General features: G+C 44.2%; 1 protein-coding gene across 3 annotated transcripts; it reads left to right on the top strand.

Moving 5' to 3' along the window:
* Positions 1 to 201: 201 nt before the first annotated feature.
* On the top strand, positions 202 to 18,703 carry RNF34 (ring finger protein 34). 3 transcript variants are annotated; one of them, XR_003757040.2, is made up of 8 exons: positions 202 to 400; positions 8,847 to 9,065; positions 10,656 to 11,066; positions 13,172 to 13,243; positions 13,822 to 14,023; positions 15,699 to 15,830; positions 18,174 to 18,309; positions 18,519 to 18,703. XR_003757040.2 is itself a non-coding variant. In XM_029058823.2 (7 exons), exons 1-7 carry the CDS (start codon positions 395 to 397, stop codon positions 18,521 to 18,523), a joined length of 1,047 nt encoding a protein of 348 aa, XP_028914656.1. In that variant the 5' UTR covers positions 202 to 394; the 3' UTR covers positions 18,524 to 18,703. The 3 variants fall into 3 exon arrangements, 2 of the variants coding, with proteins under 2 accessions (XP_028914656.1, XP_001510920.3); XM_029058823.2 differs by lacking the exon at positions 18,174 to 18,309; XM_001510870.5 differs by lacking the exons at positions 18,174 to 18,309; positions 18,519 to 18,703 and having other exon boundaries at positions 217 to 400; positions 15,699 to 16,654.
* Positions 18,704 to 18,998: the final 295 nt, after the last annotated feature.

Below are 18,998 nucleotides of genomic sequence, written 5' to 3'. Positions count from 1 at the left end.
TCCGGCCAGCCGCTCCTCCCCCTCTGGGTGGTAATGGTCTCCTCCAACCGCTCCCGGCGCTCAACAGCCGCCTCCCCTCGTCCCCGCCCCCCTCCCCTTCGGCTCTTCCCGCGATTGGTCAATCGTTCGCGATTGGCAGCTCCGGCCGCCAGTCAGGCCGCGGCTCGGGGGCGCGCGGCGGCGGCGTGACGTTCCTCCCTCCCGGCCTGAGGCGAGGGCCGCTGACGCCGCGGCCGTCGCTGAGGAGAGGCGAGGACCGGCCGCCGCCGCCCGGCCAGTCCTGGAAGGCGGGCCGCAGCCGAGCCGGGGGCCGCCGCCGTCGTCGTCGTCGTGGTCGTGGTGGGGCTGCTATGGTGCTGAGTTCGCCGCTGGACCCCGCGGAGAAGAGGCGGCCATGAAGGTGAGGGGCCGGGGAGGCCGGAGGATCCCTCCCCCTCCCCCTCCGGCACCTCGGAGAGCTCCTCTGCGAGGGGGGGATGGGAGAGAAGGCCCCCGGCCCTCGCTCGCCATTCACCCTCCTCTTGATCGAGCCCTTCTAAGCACTGGACCAAGCGCTCGGATTGCCCGTCATTGGGCTGGTCTCTTTGTGTCACCGAATGGTCTATTGCAAGCGCTTGAGTGCCGTGCCCTGCACCTCGGAAGCGCTCAATAAATACGATTGCACACCTCGGCAACAGATGGAGGCGATTCCCCGCCCCACGACGGGCTCACCGACTAAGCGGTCATTCGCTGGGCCGTTGACGGGGCGCTCACTGTGTGCAGAGCACTGGGACAAGCGCTTGGAATTGGGCGACAGGTAGGGACCAGCCCGGCCCAACAGCGGGCTCGCAGGTCGAACGGGGGGCAGCGAAGCAAGGAGTCTGGCGTCAGTATCAAGAGATCATCAAGATCAAGTATCATCAAGATAAACAGAATTAGCATTTTAAGCGCGCAGTGCGGTGCTCTGCACACAGTAAGCGCGCAATAAATACTATTGAATGAATTCTATAATAATAATAATGTTCCAAGCCCCTTCCCCGCGGCTCGTTTCTGGCCGAGGAATCGGAGACGAAGGACGAGGAGCCGCGGTGCCTCGCCTCCTCTCCCCTTCCACCCATTCTTGCGTTCATTCAGTCGTAGTATTGATTGAGCGCTCACTGTGTGCAGAGCCCTGGACCAAGCGCTTGGAATTGGGCGACAGATAGAGACCATCCCGGCCCAACAGCGGGCTCGCAGTCCGAGCGGGGGGCAACAAAGCAAGGAGTCTGGCGTCAATATCATCAAAATAAAGAGAATTATAGAATAATAATGTTCCAAGCCCCCTCCCCACGGCTCGTTTCTGGCCGAGGAATCGGGGACGAAGGACGAGGAGCCGCGGTGCCTCGTCTCCTCTCCCCTTCCACCCATTCATGCGTTCATTCAGTCAGTCGTATTTATTGAGCACTTACTGTTTGCAGGGCACTGCACTAAGCGCTTGGAATGGAAAATTGGGCAACAAATAGAGACGGGCCCTGCCCGGCAACGGGTTCACAGGCTAAGCCCCAGCTCCCTGCAAGGGATCCCAGCCCTCCTCGAGCAGAGCAGTGTTGGGGGCGGTGGCCCTAGGGCATGCCCTCACCCTGCACTCTCTCCTTTCCCTCTTCAGGCCAGCCTCCCCTGGCCATGCGGAGATTTGGGCACCGTGAACGGGGTGTGTGTGGGCTACTCTGATTCAGAGAGTAAACCTTTGGGACTCTCGTCACCTCCAGATGCTGGGGGCCTCCAAGTGAGGAGAGCTGTACTTGGTAAACACTTAGTACAGTGCTGTGCACACGGTAAATGTTCAATAAATCCATGAATGAATGAATGCTCGGGGCCAGCCGCAGAAGGGGAACTGCAAGACCGGAAGGGAAGAAGGCTGGTCATAATAATAAGGGTATTTGTTAAGAGCTTACTATGTGCCAGGCACCATATTAAGCACTGGAGTGGATACAAGCAAATGGGGCTGGACGTAGTCTCTTGTCCCACACGAGGCGCACAGTCTCAATGCCCATTTTGTAGGTGAGCTCACAGAAGCACAGAGAAGCTGACTTGCCCAAGGTCACACAGCAGACAAGTGGTGAAGCTGGGATTAGAACCCATGACCTTCCGACTCCCAGGTCCTGGCTCCATCCTCTACGCTATGATGCTTGGTCATGATGGGCAGGAGCTGGGTTATCGTCTCCTTGGTCATGGCGGGTAGGAGCTGGGTTATCGTCTCCTTGGTCATGGGGGGTAGGAGCTGGATTTCTGTCTCCTTGGTCATGGTGGGCAGAAGCTGGGTTTCTGTCTCCTTGGTCATGGTGGGCAGGACCTCGGTTACTGCCTCCTTCCCTAAGATTATGGGGCAGGAAGCTTCAGTTCTCATTCAATCAATTAATGATGCTTTTTATGTGCAGAGCACTGTACTAAATGATTGCGAGGGTACAATACAACAGAATTAGTAGGTGCGTTTCATGCACACAGTGGAGGTGGGAAGCCTGTGGCTTCGCTTGGGGAATGGGAGTATTTGCCTTGAAAGGTTATTGATTGGCATGTCTCCAACACCGAGTGTGCAGCTGAGGTATCTGAGGTAGGCATGAGAGTCTAGTGAAAATTGGAAATTCTGGGCTTCGTCTGGGAGATGATTTATCGTATCTTCCACCATTTTACCTAAAGATGAGGCTTTTTCAAAGGTTCACTGTACAGTTAATATTTTCCAATCAAGTGGGTTTTTTTCTGGTATTTAAGCCCTTACTATGTGCCAGGCACTGCACTAAGCTCTGGGGGAGATATAAGCTAATCACACTGAACCCAATCCGTGACCCACCTGGGGCTCAGAGTCTTAATCTCCGTTTTACAGATGAGGTAACTGAAGCACAGAGAAGTGAAATGACTTGCCCCAGGTCACACAGACAAGTGGCGAAGCTGGGACTAGAACCCAGGTCCAGGCTCTATCCACCAGGCCATTTTGCTTCTCGATTGATTGATTTGCCCAACTTAAACCAAATGGAGTTGACTCATAAAGTGATATAGCATTTTCCAGATCAAGCAGGTATCCTTCTCAGAGAAGAGGTGCCTTTGGGATTGGCGAAAGAGAATAGCCAAGTGAATGACTAACTTAAAAGACATGCAGCTTTACTTTGGTTGAGAGGGAATGTGTTTTTTAAGGGGTAGGTTACAGGACCGATCCCTAACTGCTAGAGAGGCTGTAGTACTATTAACTAAACAAACTATTCTTAAACCAAGATTTTTTTACTTTGCCTTATGTGGCTACAGAGAGATTCAGGAGCTATGAAGGAAGGTCTGCAGTCTGTAACTGTGCAAGAATCTCTGGGTGGCCTGAGAGAACTGAAAGAGATGGTGGCTAGTGCAGGAAGCAGAGGAGGAAGAATAAGACTAATTTCTCTAGTCTGTTTACCAAGAATGATTGGCTATGGCTAAAATAAGCTTTACATTCCCAGTTAAATTCCTAGTTTACATTGTCTGACCAGCTGGCTCAGTACATCTTCAAACCAATACATACAAGTAGAACAGGACAGGGCATCAGAGGAATGTTTTGGAACTCTACTGGGTGATCAGAGTGGTTTAGTTCTCTTTTTAAAAAAGGTGTATATGGCATTGCTTAGAGTAACATTTCGATTTGGGTCTTTGCTGAGAACTGACATCTGAGTGTGCAGTCAGTAAAGAAGCTAGAGGTCTGTAGTTTCCACATCATAACCTGCCAGTCATAACTTCCTGTTATAGTGTAGATTTTTTTTCTTTATTCCACTAAGCACCAACAGTGAGCTCTGTTCTTTGCAGAAGTTGGTTCAATTCCCATATTTAAAATCTGTATGATTTACTAATTGTGAAACTAGGGAGTGAACCGATAGGAATGAATGATCCTGATGATGATTCTTGTAAAAAGAGTGTTTCTTAATTGACGTTTAAATTGGTTTAAATTATTTCCTGAGAGATGGAAGTTCCATTGCAGCTGGAAACATTCAGAGGTGTGGTTGGACTCTCCTTCCTGTCAGGATGAGCCTCAGTCCTGAGACTTCAATACCAAGAACATGCACAGAGGAGTGTGGTGCTAGTTGCTCTGCACACAGTTAACGCTCAATAAATACCATTGCTGCTGCCGATGAGGGCAAGCACATCATTCAGAAGTCTGGGTAGAGAAACCGCTCAATTGAACCAATAAAGACTCTCCCAAATATGGGATTAGGGTTTTCCCGAGAGCCTGTGAAAACAGAAATTCTTTGGAAAAAAAACCCCAAAACTGACAAGTTTTAAAAAGCAAAGCAAAAAACCCCCCTTTTTTTTAAACTTTAAACACCTGATCTAAAACTAATTTTAAATAAAAATCTAATCACTTTCATATTTTTTTTTGGCTCTAAGATCTCTGAGATGCTAAACCTAACAAAGAGCAAGTTTAGATCTTTATTCTTCCTGTCTTGCAAAGAAACCATTCCACCAAATCTGTCCATTCTACAAATCTATCTGGCAATTGAGTGTTTCTGTGTTTACAAAGCTCGATTCTTCAACTTTCTACATATAACTGTACACATTATGTCTTTCTGTGGAGGGCTGCCTTTTAAAATCATATGGGTTGTATGTGTGCAAGACTGTTGATTCTTGGAGCCAGGACCATCCCCAACAGGCCTGGTAGACTAAGCACAGTCAGGCCAGTACTTTGTTCAGTGAGATTAAATGGCTTTTGAAATTCTGGGGTTTTTAATTTATTTATGGTATTTTTAAGCACCGACTCTATGCCAGGCACTTTACTAAATGCTGGGGTAGATACAAGGTTGTCAGGATGGACAGGGTCCCTGTCCTGCATGGGGCTCACCGTCTTAATCCTGATTTTACAGATGAGGTAACTGAGGCCCAAAGAAGTGAAGTGACTTGCCCAAGGTCACTCAGCAGCCAAGTGGCAGAAGCGGAAATAGAATGCGGGTCCTCTGACTCTGAGTCCCGTGCCCAGTCCATTAGTCCATGCTGCTGCTTCAAGTTGAGTTGAGCTGGCTGAATATTCTGTCTATATTTTCAGGTCCTTTTTATTATTAAAAGCTGCTTTTTGTAGTTATTTACAGCCAAAAGGTTTGATTTGCATCAAGAAAATTGGGACCAAATGTGGAATCCTTGGGGATTGCCTTGTAGAGAAATCCCTTGTTCTAGTGGGAAGGGAGCACCCCCAGATTTCTCAAGAAGGTTGAGATGTTAGTTGCCTGTCTCAAATTCTTCTGCGTCCACTCACCTACGTAGTAAAGACATATCTACCTTGAAATCTGATGGTGTTATTTGAAAACATATTCCTTTTCATCAGTGGCACGATTCATTATTTCTTGTTGTTTGACCATAGAAATGTCATCTTTGAGGGGAATTTTACTCTTACATTTTACCCGAGTTCCTCAGGGAATATCTATTGTAGAAAAGTTCACAAGAGGATTTGTCTAGAGGAGGCCCTGGGAATTCTGTATCTTTGGCTTAAATGTCAAGATTAGTAATTTTTTTGGTGGCTGATAAGACTATGGAATTCTTCTGACCGGGAAAACAAATGTTAGTAATAATGTTTTACATGATCATTTAGTAAATATGAATAATGTGCAAAGCACTGCACTCCAGGCTGAGATAGTTGAGAAACATCCCTGGCCTGCAGGGTGGGCACAGTCTAAGTGGAGAAGGACACACCCTCGTGCCAGTAAGAATCTAATCTAACCATTGGTAAAAACAGTGGTATACATAACATGCACAAGTATAAAAGCCTCCATAATAATAATGTTGGTATTAAGCGCTTACTACGTGCAGAGCACTGTTCTAAGCGCTGGGGTAGATGCAGGGTAATCAGGTTGTCCCTCTTGAGGCTCACAGTTAATCCCCATTTTACAGATGAGGTAACTGAGGCACAGAGAAGTTAAGTGACTTGCCCACAGTCACACAGCTGACAAGTGGCAGAGCCGGGAGTCAAACTCATGACTTCTGATTCTGAAGCCCTCCATCAAATGCTGGAGAGCCACACTGGCAGGAGAGGCAGCGGCTATGGAGAGGGTCTATCTGAAAGGACTTGAAAGATGGGAAGAGGGAAGGTGGAGAGGCATTGGAGCTGCTGTAAAAGCCCATCCACGGGGAGCCCCATTTTGCCCAGCTCTGCAGATTCGAGTCTCTCTCTTGTCTCCTTGCCTTTTCTCCCTGAGACCTCCTTGGGCCAGTTCTCATTTCTGCCCCTTGACATGGGGAGCGGTGGACAGTTATGGTGTGGACAGACACTCCTAACCCATAAGCAGAAGTGTCTGATCAAGGAAGTTGGTTGTTGAATGTAGTAGACTTTGTGGCAAAGTGAAACTTCTTTGAAAATAAATTTTGCTGGGTTCTAAGGAAAATTGGATTTGAATAAATATCCCTTGCAGTGTTCAAGCCCAACACACACTTCTGCTGTCTCTTCCTCTATTGCCACTTACACTCTTCACAAAACCACAGTAAACGTTGTTTCCTCCATTTCACTTTATTCTGCCTGGCTGTTCAGTGTTGTTTAGAGGGTTAGAAATGAAGCTGTCCCATTCATTAAAGTCCTGTTCCATTGTGGTTTTAGGGCAGGATTCAAAGTTGTGGTGTGATCCTTCAGTTTCTTTAAATAAATAAAATACTTTGAAATATATTTTTTTCCACAGGATTTTAAAACCTCATTAGGTCATTTGACAAAAAGACAACTGAACCCTGAAGCCATTTGACTCTGGCTGCCTGCCAAAAAGAAGGTTATGTTCCTCCCCTTTCTGAGGAACATAACACATTTCCTTCTGCTTTCGTTTAGAGAAATGCTGATGCAGGTTTAGCCTATCTTTGAGGCTGGCTGAGAGAATTACCTTAACTACTAAAAGAGTATGCAAAACAGGCGGGCCAACAGAGCAATGAGAACGGGAGGGGAACCATTCCAGAATAATAATAATAATAATTGTGGAATTAGTGAAGTGCCTACTATGAACCAACCAGTTTACTAAACGCTGGGGGCAAATATAGCATTATAAGGTAGCACACACTTCCAGTCCCACATGGGAGTCTGTGTCAGGGCCCATATAGCTCACCCAAGGTATAGAGTGTTCAGCAGTGAACTATGGAGTTAATAATAATGCAGTCAGGTTGCAATAGTAAATCATTTCCCCTTTGGTTACTGGTCTGTGTAATTTTTAAAAATATATTTTACCTTGGGGTCTGATGAATGTGTAATACCACAGCTACCAGGATGTTCCTCTTTATAGCCCAAAGCCATGATTTGGAAAAAAAGACATGAATACTAGAGGAGTCCTCAGCTCAAAAAGTATTATTCTTTGAGGCTTAAGCGAGTGGTTAAAGCTCTCAATTATGTTAATCTGAAGCGAAAATGATATCGAAACCAATTTTCATCTAAAAATAGGCATGCACAGTACAAATTGTCAAATTTTGAACGTTTGAAATCTACACTTTTTAATTTTTGTTTTTAAAATTGGGAGGCACTGCTAGTTCCTAATCAATCAGTGGTATTTACTGAGCACTTACTAGGTGCAGAACACTTACCAAGCGCTAGGCTGAGTACTATACAGTCGAGTTGGTAGACATGTTCCCTGCTTACAATTACATTCTTGAAGGGAAGGCAGACATTAACTTATGGATATGTACATAAATGCCCTGGTGCTGACTGTAGAGTGAATATCAAGTACACAGGCAACGCGCTTGGGGTCCCAATAGATATTTAGTGCCCCACAGTCTTAAACTCCCAGGAGGGTGAGGGTAAATTCCTGGAATTTGGGGCTGCAGAAGAGCCAGGATTTTAGTCCCATTTCTTCTGACCTTGGGAGAGGAACCCACTCAAGGGTTGGAAACAGAATCCAAGGCTAACCCAGGGGTTTGTCCCACTCCCTAACTTTTGAGGATCGAAAAACAGGGGATGCATCTTATTTGGAACATGTTGTCCTAGATTTTTAAAAAGTCACATTCTGCTGAGGAACTGTTTTATCTGGGTAAAAAAAAAGTTAATATTCGTGAGTTGTGGTCATAGTAGTGCTATTTTGAGTGCCTGCCTAATGTACTGTATTCCGCGCTTGAGCGAGTACAACAGGATGAAATGTCACATTCCTCTTTCACAAGGTGCTTACATTCTAATAGGGGTGACAGACATAAAAATTGAATAATTGAATGTATACTTAAATTCAATAAGTAATCAAATGTACAGTTGAATAAACATAGATACACAAGTGTTGAGAAGGAGTATAAATGCATAAGTGCCAGAGGTAACCGACAGATCGATAGACGTGAAAGAGGAAGTGAATTCAGGAAGCTCAGCTGAATTCAGCCCTTAAGGATAAGGTACTGTATTGCCCAAGGGTCATATAAGATTGTTCAGAAATCCAGCATTTGTAATATTTTTATATGTTCCTTTTGAGAGTAAAACATGTTTTTCAGTCTTTCAGGGTATTATATTGTAAACAACTCTCTGAGTCTGCTGCTTGAAAGAAATGACATCATCTGTCTTTAGTTTCCTGGTGCCTTGATTTCAGGTTCTGCTCATTTTACCCTTCTCCTTCCAATACTTGGCATCATGGTATCTTCCGGTGAATAAGAGGTAAACCATTTAAATGGGTCTGGGTTTATGAGCAGCCTTCACCGAGCGGAAACAATCGATCAATCAGAGGTGTTGTACTAAATGCAGGGGCACTGTACTAAGGACTGGGGAGAGTACAACAGAAGTAAAAACCCATGGAGCTTACAGTCTAATGGGGGGGTGGCAGCCGCACTGTGAAAAACACTACATCTGATGAGTCTCTGAATGCACAGGCGCAGTGAAATGGATGCATCTGGTCCTCGTAAATTCTTAATGACTTTGAAATGACCCATTGTGTGTTGTTGTTTCTCAGGCGGGCGCCACATCTATGTGGGCTTCATGCTGTGGGTTGTTGAATGAAGTCATGGGAACCGGAGCTGTCCGCGGCCAGCAGTCTGCATTTGGGGGAGGAACCGGTCCATTCCGCTTTGCCCCAAATCCTGAATTTTCTGCCTATCCCCCAGCGGCAACAGGAGGCGCTAATATTGTCTGCAAAGCCTGTGGACTTTCATTTTCAGTCTTTAGAAAAAAGGTTAGTTGGATGAGCCCTGCTGTCAAAATCAACCACCCACACTGATCAGAGCCTTTGATCACAGGCCAGACCAGTAATTACCTGAATTTTAATTCACTAATGCATGTGGCTGAGTGCAAATTGCACCAGGATTTCTTAGACCAAGATATTGCCATAAAAATGGGACTGTCACTTTTTTTCCAAATAATGCAGGCCTCATTCCTGAGGAACCCCACGATAAGGAACGCTTGCAATATAAGATATAGGTCTTAAACCATTGTCTGCATGTGTGCAACCATGGCTTCCTTCCTCTCACTGTATTCTAGCCACACAGACATGTATTGTTGGAAGAACATTGCCCAGTAGTGTCGTATGCCAAATGTAAATTCTGGAGAAAGCTTTGTATCTATCTACTGTATTTATAGATCCAGCGATCTAAAGATCTTTCTCAGTTACCCCTCGTTATTTACTTTTTACAGAATTTGTAAACAGAAGTGATCATAAACAATATCTATTTTTTAAATCTGTGTATTGATTTGAACTCTTAAACACCCAAGGAACGCTATGGCTTTCGCAATCCTGCCACAGACTGTAATGCTTATCACGTGGCCACTCCAACCAGGCTCCATAACTCCGGCAAGCTAACCTGATTGTATAACATGATATCCTTTTCCTGACTACATCTGGAGATTAGCTTATGCCCTGATGCGAAAGGGTTGATAAAGTTGGCATTTTATCCTGCACTTGAGTAACGGTGCCTTGGATTGATCTGCATGTTTAAAATTGGAGTCTCTTGGCTTGGCTTTATATGTCAAAAAAAAATGCAACTAGAATGATATGAAACATTTATTGTTTTAGCACAAACATTTATATTCTCACAGAACGAAAAGTAGTTTAACATATTTCCTTTTTTGAACTGCTTCATAAATGCCATGAAAAACTGGTATTTCATTCAAAATGAATTCCTTATTCAGAATTCCCAAACCTTTGAAACATTATGCTAAGGAGAAATGATGGCATTTCCTCTAATAACATTAAGCCTTGGCCTTTCTCTTGTTTTGGTTGCGATTAGGTCCATGACAGTGCTTAGATTACTGCACTAGTTGGGGTCTTTGACTAGATCATTCTTTTATTCCCTCCCTCAGTGGTGTTAATTTTTTACTTCCCTTAAATGGGACCAGCATGCTCTACATATGAGAAGACTGAGAAATGTGTTTCTAACCATGCCTTCTCCCTTGTTGTTGCGTGTCAGCTCTGCGTAGCTAATTACATGTTGGCACTGGGGGTGGGAATGTTTTAATGAATTAACACTAGCACATATAGTTTTTCGAAAAGCAGTATTGAACTTCCACAAGGTCTAATTGTTTCCATAGAGGCTCTGTTGTTTTTTGAGGGCTTCTTACACCCTCAAAATACAGACTTGTAAAGAAAGACAGTCCTGAAATTAGTCTGTGATATAGGTTTCCCAAGAATGCCATGGGCCAGAATAATTGAAGAAGCTGAAATTCTTGGAGGAGGGATGAGGGAAAGAACTAACCGTGGGAGATTTTCTTTGAAAGGGAAGGTTTAACAATCAACATTTAATTATTTCTCTCCTCTCCATTTCTTCAGCATGTATGCTGTGACTGCAAGAAGGATTTTTGTTCAGTTTGTTCCATTTTACAAGAAAATCTCCGCAGATGTTCTACTTGTCACTTGTTGCAAGAGACCGCATTTCAACGCCCTCAGTTAATGAGATTGAAAGTCAAAGATCTACGTCAGTATCTCATTCTTCGGAACATACCAATAGATACTTGTCGAGAGAAAGAAGACTTGGTGGATCTTGTACTGTGCCATCATGGATTAGGCCCGGGGGAGGACATGGACACAACTAATCTGAATTCTTCGAGGTCACAGACTTCTAGCTTTTTTACCCATCCGTTTTTTTCAACATACACAGCCCCCTCTCCAGCGATGTCTTCGTCACAAGGAGATTTCGCAAGCCCAGGGAGAAGAAGCTCGGGACCAGGAGGGCTTGCACAGGTACAACAGTGAACTTTGGAGAGCTGCTGTGCAGAGGCCCTTGGTTGGAGGCACTCTGTGAAGCAGACACATGGAAAGTTAAGATTTAAACATAGCCTAAAGAAGTGGATTGAGCTCTGTACTCCTCTGGTGTCTACAAACTGAGTCAGTGGCAGTAATATTAGGCTTGGGTGAATTTGCTTTCCATTGGACCTCAGTCGCCTCACTTTTTCTCAATAGGGATTATACTTGCTTCCTACCAATCCCACAGGGAGATGATGGAGGATGACCTCTAAGGGAATTAAAAGTAGAGTGCGATTGTTTACAGAAATGAAATCTGGCCAGTAGGTACTCTCCAAGTGGTTAATAGTGTAGAGATAGAGAATTGACCCATCCCCATCTCTAGACTGTAATGTCCTTATGGGCTGGGAGCTTGCCTAACAACTCTGTTCTTTTGTATCCTCCCAAGTATTTAGTATAATGCTTTACACAGAGTAAGCGCTCAGTACGATTGGTGGCAGTTGCATACTCCCTTGCCCACAGACGACAAGCACCATTTGCCGCACTGTGGAGTAAACTACTGGGCTCAATTTTCACAAGACACATATCGGTCTTCAGTCCCTTTACTTGCTTTTTAATGTCTCTTTTTGAAAAATATTTTGTGGTGTTTAATACTCATTTGCCAAGCACCGTTCTAAGCCCTAGTGTAGATACAAGGTTATCAGATTGGACACAGTCCCTGTCCCACATGGTACTCAGAGTCAAGGTGGGAGGGAGTAGGATTTAATCCCCATTTTACAGATGAGGAAACTGAAGCACAGAGAAGTTAGTTGACGTACTCAAGGTCCCAGAGCAGAAAAGTGGTAGAGCCGAGATCAGGATGCAGGTTCTCTGACTCCCAGACTCTTTTCCACTATATAGGCCCTGCTGCTTTTCTATCATCTTACAACATTATTATTTAGAATGCTTGAAGGATGGTAGATTTTTAATACTTTCGTTAATGTGGCCCATTTGATGCGAGATGAGGAAAGTTTCAGAGAGACAGTGAAGTTTTCCTGTAGGCCCTGCTTCAAAGCCCTGATACCAAACCTTGGGGTTGTGCTTCTTCCACTTGCAGTGTAGCCTCTCAGCTCCTTAAGTAAATCATACTGATGTCCAAGTGTAATTTCCCTCCTTTCAAGAGGAGAGTGAATTTGAGTATTTTTCTTTGCTAGAACTAGCTATATCCATCAGTGGAAATTCCGCTAGGAATTTGGCTTGTAGAGTATGAGATTAGGAACTCTTAAGTAGCTCAGGCTTTGTATTGGTTTCATTCATCTTAGGTGTCCTGCAGTCAGAGTGTACTCTCTATGAACTAAGCATTTGTGAAGATCCGTAGTACAGTCCCACAGATAGGCTGAGGAATTGGCCTGTTCCTTTTTTTAAAAAAGCTTTATTTTTTGTGATATTTATCAAGAACTTTGTGCCAGATACTATTCTACGTGATGGGCTGGATACAAGATAATCTGGTTGGACACAGTCATTCGTTCATTTAACCGTCTTTATTGAGTGCTTACTGTGTGCAGAACACTGTACTAAGCGCTTGGAAAGTACAGTTCAGCAGTAGAGACAATCTCTGCCCAAAAAGGGCTTACAGTCTAAAAACCTAATCACTATTTTACAGATGAGGTAACTGAGGCATGGAGGAAGAGGACTGACTTGCCCAAGATCACATAGACAAGTGGCAGAGCCAGGATTGGAAACCAGGTCCTTCTGACTTCCAAGTTCCATGTTTTATCCATTAGGCATGCTGCTTCTCAGGTGCCTTTGGATTGGCTTCCCCAAAGCACCGGCATGCTTTACTTCCACAGGCTCTTAAATGCTAGGTTGGTTTTGACGCTGCTTCTGTAAAGACAAAGTGGATTCCTTGTGGGCTGAAGTGAGCCCACTGCAACAGGAACAAACATCAGGGCAGATGTTTTTAAGTTAAGCCAGCACAGATCTCCATCCTCCCAGCGTCAAAAGAAGGGTTTCACTGTATGACACAGGGAATGGATTGGGAACAGGTTTTCAGTGTGTATCGCTGCTGGCCAGATTTTGATTTAGGAAAGCATTTTTGGTCCTGATGTGATTTATTTTGTGTGCAGGGACAAAGTGAAACCTCCACAGCAAACACTGAAGATGATGATGAGGAGGAGGAAGAAAATGCAGAGGAGCAGGTGAGGCCCAAAAGGAGCTTAAAACTTAAGTATATGACCTGGGAAGTGAGGAGAACTGAGGCTTCCTCAAGTTTGAACATGAGGGTAGATGATTGCGTTGTACTCCTTCGTATGTGACCTTAAAACTAGGAAAATTATCTCTGGGATTGATTAATTTTAGCAAATCTGGAAGATACACATAAGGGTGATGTTTTTGAATAAACAATTTTAGAGAAGCAGCATGGCTTATTGGAAAGAGCACGGTCTTGGGAATCAGAGGACCTGAATTCTAATCCCAACTCCATCATATCTGATCTGTGACCTGGGGCAAGTCACTTCACTTCTCTGTGCTTCAGTTACCTCATCTGTAAAATGGAGGTTAAGACTGGGAGCCCCAGGTGGGACATGGACTGTGTCCAACCTGATTAGCTTGTCTATACCCTAGCGCTTAATACTGTGCCTGGCACAAAGTGCTTGAATACATTAAAAAAAAAAGACGAGGTGAGGCCACTTCTTGCCTTATTGAAAGCCTAGTTTTTGCCTTATTGAAAGCCTAGTTTTGCGCACATGACGATAATAGATGCCATCTGTGTCTGCAGATCCCCGGCCATTCAAGAAAGAGAGTGAGAGCTTCGTTATCTGATCTGTCGAGTCTCGAAGATATTGAAGGGATGAGCGTTCGCCAACTGAAGGAAATCCTTGCTCGGAATTTTGTCAACTATTCGGGCTGTTGCGAAAAGTGGGAGCTGGTGGAGAAAGTAAACAGACTTTTCAAAGACAATGAAGAAAATCAGAAGTCATGTAGGTTTCTGTTTCTATTTCTCTTTGACTCTTTAACCCAGCTTTTTCTTTTTCTAGTGAAAAATAGGGCTTTTCTGCCACACTTAAATGAAACTCATTTTTAGGATGGAATACACATTGCCTTTTCGAGTTTTTCCTACTCTATAAATTATACGTTCGTAGATCTTTGCTATTGGGCAAAGGTTTGTTATGTAGTGTCAGTTCATGTGCTGGCATTGCCTAGTTTGTGGGTTAATGTACTCAGTCTGGTTTCCCAAGCCTTGTTGAAAATCTGTTAATGAAAGCGCAATTGAAATTATCGGTCATGGGAAACATACCAATTTTCCCTTAATCCCATGGCAGTCCAGAGGCTTTAGTACAGCTTCACTGGCGTCCAAATTGCTTTTAAATCTCTCAAAAGGACAACAATCATCAACAGCAAGCCCATTATTTTTCCTAGTTGAGTTTTTATATAGGCCACTGAGAAAACGTGAGCCCACGTGGGACAGGCATTGTGCCCGATCTGATTAACTTGTATCTACCCCAGCAGTCAGAACAGTGCTTGACACATAGTAAGCACTTAACAGATACAATTAAAAAAAAAAAACTGCAGATGAAGGCTATAGCAGCCCTTCACCTGGTGAGGGTGAATCCCCAGAGTATTTCATCCTGATGTAGTCCAGTGGTTTTTCAAGAAGGATTTTTGCCTTGGTCACATCTGCGGCCTCATTTTGGGGGTTGCATCATTTCAAAACAAATTTTAAAAATCCAGAAGAAACCCATAAGTCATAGAATTTTCCAAACTTGCCATTTCTGTCTCTCACTGCTTGTTCTTTGTGGCTGGCCCCAGAGGCCACACTTTAGAAAAATTGATGTAGAGCCAGGAAGAACTAGCTCACATGTCTTGAGGCTAAAGGAAGCTCAGGGCCCTCACCAGCTTGAGTCCACTTACTGCTTACTCAGTCCCCTTGGTTGGGCTGAACATCCATCTGATGTTTGGAAAGCTGACCGTCCTCTGTGGGAGCAGAGTCAGAAGGGGCGGAATACTACCAAACACCTAGTGGTCCAAATACCCTTTCCTGCAAGACAGTTAATGCCTTTCTCCCCTCAGTGTAGGGATACTTGCTCACAGTGTGGTAAAAAGGAATAGGTCTCTTGGCTTACTGGACTGCCTTTAGAGTCATCTGTGTCCTTTAAGGTAAGACGCATATACTGGAGGTTTTCAGCGAGACCATTTGTTTCAGGATGGCCAACTCCTAACTTTCCTCTCTTCCCAATTGCACAGTCATTCCCATTAATCCCCAGTGTGACTCATAATAGTGAAAGCTTCACGCCTGTAGGTCTCTGCCAAAAAATCCCATGACCGGGCCGACTCTGTCCTTACATGGAAGGCCACGTTTAAATCCCTCTCTTCTGCTGGACTGTAGACTTTTCCCACATGGCATAGGACAGAACCAAATCTTCTGCTCATTTTTTTTTTTCAATCTGCCTGATAAACGACTCAGGTCTCTGTACGTGGAGTTTGACTAAGGTCCTGCCGGTACCCCGGCAGTGGTTGTTGCCCTGGTGCAGTGCAGGAAGTGAGACCGGGGAGCGGCTTCCCAGCGTGTGGGGTCTGGGAGTGAGGCAGCGTCCACTAGCCCCTCTTTCTGTGTTTCTGCCCAGCCCCTCCCCAGCTCTCTGGTTTGTTTTTCAGATGGGGAGAAGATGCAGCTCAACGACGAGGAGGATGACAACCTCTGCCGAATCTGCATGGACGCCGTCATTGACTGTGTCCTTTTGGAATGTGGCCACATGGTCACTTGCACCAAATGCGGCAAACGCATGAGTGAGTGTCCCATCTGCCGACAGTACGTGGTACGCGCCGTGCATGTCTTTAAGTCATAAGGGACTAAACAACCCAAAGTCTTTCCCTACAACTGACTTCCGGTATTCCGCGGAGAAGAAGGGATTCGAAACCATTTCTGCCCAAAGCTTGGATTATACGCCTGGGCTATTTCTTTCTTTTTCACCAGAAATTATGGACATTGAGACTTAAAATTCTTCTCATTTGGGTGTGAAAAAAATTTTTTTTTCTTCTGAGCCTTTGGATGCCGTGGCTGCCCAGGATAGAGCAGTGATAAGAGCTTTTAGATTTCTTTACTTTTGCAGAATGACAAACTGTTAAACTGTTTACCGAAGTCAGTCTCAACCTCTTGCTGTGGAATAGCCTCTCTGTCTTTAACTTTGCTGTTCAGGCGATCCTCTTCAGCCGAGACGGTGTTAGTAGATGGAGCACGTGGCGTACGCTCAAAGCAGTGGTCGCACAGAATCAATATTTCTCCTAGTTGTGGGTCTCAAATGCTACTACTAATCGATGGAATGTAAATTTCCATTGTTGCTATTCTCGTGTTTATGATTTGGAACGAGTGACTTTCTCTATAGGAAACTGCCAGGGCCTTAGACTGAACATGTCCATTTCTGTGCAGATACAATATTTTATATCGATGGCTGTATCTAGAGTCTGTCAATACAGTTCTTTGTATGTGTGTTGGGAATTCTTTATCAGAATGTAACACATTATCATTTTTCACTGTTTTGTAGAGTAAAGTGTCTTTAAATGCTGTCCCAGTAGCCATTTCAAGTTTAGAATAAATTAGATTAAAAAAAAAATCATGTGTGTCTATCTTGGGTCATCTTGATCAGTTTGAAATGACAAGTAGATAGATATTAGTACAAACCCACCTGTGTATTTCAGTTAAATACATTTACCTTCTCGGGGCAAATGGAACTGAGTAAAACCTTCCCAGCATTGCTCTTGGGTATAGTTTTTCCACCCAGGACTCTGAGCCTTCTCTTTTGTTCAGGTGGAACTCAGGTCCATCCTTAACACACCACCTGCTGCTTGGTTTATCTGAAATGAACCAACCGGCTGGGTCCCATTCGGAGCTGACATTTGGGATTTCTTCAGGGAGGAAAGGAGCTGGAATAAGATGTAATTTCTTTGGCCTTTCAGCCTGGCACTTTGTGTCTTTCTGTTTTTAATCCTCCTGTATGTACACTTGGGTGGATTAGATGTTCAAATTCTCAGGGGCTTACTATTGAACCAACAGGCTTAATCCAGATCTTGGTGCAGTAATGATGCTGTATTTAAAATCTGACAGTTGGCTTTTCTGCTGAGGAACAGGGGTTTTGCCAATTGGCATTCTTTTGGCAGGTGAAGAGAAGTTGGGCTTTTTCGGGTTTTGATTTTGAAGGGTAAAATCTCATAGAGAGGCCTTGAGGCAGTTTTTCTAATTTATTCTCAAAGAACTGATGTTTGGCTGGAGCCAGATGTCTGTCTGCCTGAGCCTGGACCCGCCCCAGTGCCTGGCCACAGTCTGAGTTGAGCTGGCTGGAGCAGTTCATTACTTCTCTCTCTCTTTCTCTCTCTCAAGTCCTGGAAGCAAAGTTGTTGCTGCTGCCTCTGCTGCTTTAAAGAACACTTGGCTCACTTCAACCTTCTTGTCAAACAGTTCTGGAAATGCAACCTCTTCTCAAAATAGCAATGTCTCTAGTCCTTTTGCTTTTCAAAAACCTTTTAATAATAGGACATCATAAAATCAACTCATTAATATTGAAACCAAAAGTAAAACCCTTAAATGGGAACTCAGCAGCGGCTGCTGGTTTTTGAACTTGAAGATTATATAGTTCCAATTTGAGTGGATGTTCATGCTTCATACTGTTCCGCAACTATGTATAAGTAAAAAAAAAACCAAGGGGAAATAATGCATTGTAGCTGTTGTACAGAAAGGAATGAAAATCTGAATGGGACATTTTTCTAAAAATCATTTTACCATTTAAGCTGAGGATTTAAATCAGATATAGTAACTGGAGGAAGAGGGATTTCCACTTTTTGGACTAATGATGGAATTTAAGAAGTTTATATATGACTATATAGACTCTGTACTTTTCAATCAGATATTCTCTAATATTTTTCCTCTGAAAAATATATAGATCTCCAGACCAATGGATGAAGTCACCACCTCCTTTCTGGGGTTCTAATATTTGGAAATCTGAGAGCAGATTACGTAGTTTGGTCCCTTTCTAACTTTGCCCGATTTGTAGTTCAAATCTCTTGTCATGGTTTACTGTAGCTAACATAAGGCACTTCTTCTTTTCTACCTCATCCCTTTTACTTTCTCTCACACAGAATTAAAGATCCTTCTGAACTGTGTAGCGTGAAGGCTGGTGGTGTGATCTAATTAATTTTTCCAGTCAGCTCCACCGGCAGAACCCAGCAGTCCTGAAGGCATCTTACCATTTAGCTGGACATCCTGCCCCGTGGAGTGAGTGCTTAATCCCCAGTCTTGGGTGCTCTGGGTGACATGCAGCTTCTCCATGTGCTCTGGGGTATTTGAGTAGTGGATCCCAGACCAGGGGTTGGGGGAGTTTGAGCTGATAAGGAAATGGAACCACGATTTATAAAGTGAATCAGCTGAGCCCCTCCTGAGGGCTGAGGTGTGGGACTTTAATCTAACAGCAGTATTTCTTTCAGCTTAAACTGCTACCAGGGAAGGACCAAAGAGTGGAGACCAGATGAAGAAATGTGAGTGGCTAAAGCATGCCCGTCAACTTCCTCATCCCATGTTTCTTAATACGTATAAAAATGTCCAGGACCATTTTCCTTTATATTTTTTTAACACTGAGTCTTAAGATGAACAAAATGTTTATTGGAATGAATCTGAGTCCATAATATTTATTCGGCATCTATTGGATTGAAAAATAGCTTAGGGAGGAGGGCTGTGAAAGAAGAAATGGCATTTGCAAGCCTCTAGTGAAAAGTTTGGGAAGCCCAGCGGACAAACAAGGCCTGGCCCCTGACCCTGTGAGGGCTCTAATTCTACCTCTAAATAATTTCCAGATGCCTCAGTAAGACTCTGATTTTGCTGCAAATAAGTGAACATGGAGACAGCTCTCCTACTTCCTGGCCTGATCTTGTAAAAAGCAGCTGGAGCACAGAAAACTACTCAGGAAG

The sequence above is a fragment of the Ornithorhynchus anatinus genome, chromosome 2 (assembly GCF_004115215.2).
Source record: "Ornithorhynchus anatinus isolate Pmale09 chromosome 2, mOrnAna1.pri.v4, whole genome shotgun sequence".
NCBI classification, from domain to species: Eukaryota; Metazoa; Chordata; class Mammalia; order Monotremata; family Ornithorhynchidae; genus Ornithorhynchus; species Ornithorhynchus anatinus.
The sequence above is the reverse complement of the archived record's forward strand: the minus strand, read 5'-3'. Positions and strand labels throughout refer to the sequence as shown.

Coding starts and splice junctions, on each gene's coding strand:
- RNF34 (XM_001510870.5), top strand. Junction 9,066..10,655: donor TTTCAGTCTTTAGAAAAAAG/GTTAGTTGGATG, acceptor CCATTTCTTCAG/CATGTATGCTGTGACTGCAA. Junction 13,244..13,821: donor AAGAAAATGCAGAGGAGCAG/GTGAGGCCCAAA, acceptor CTGTGTCTGCAG/ATCCCCGGCCATTCAAGAAA.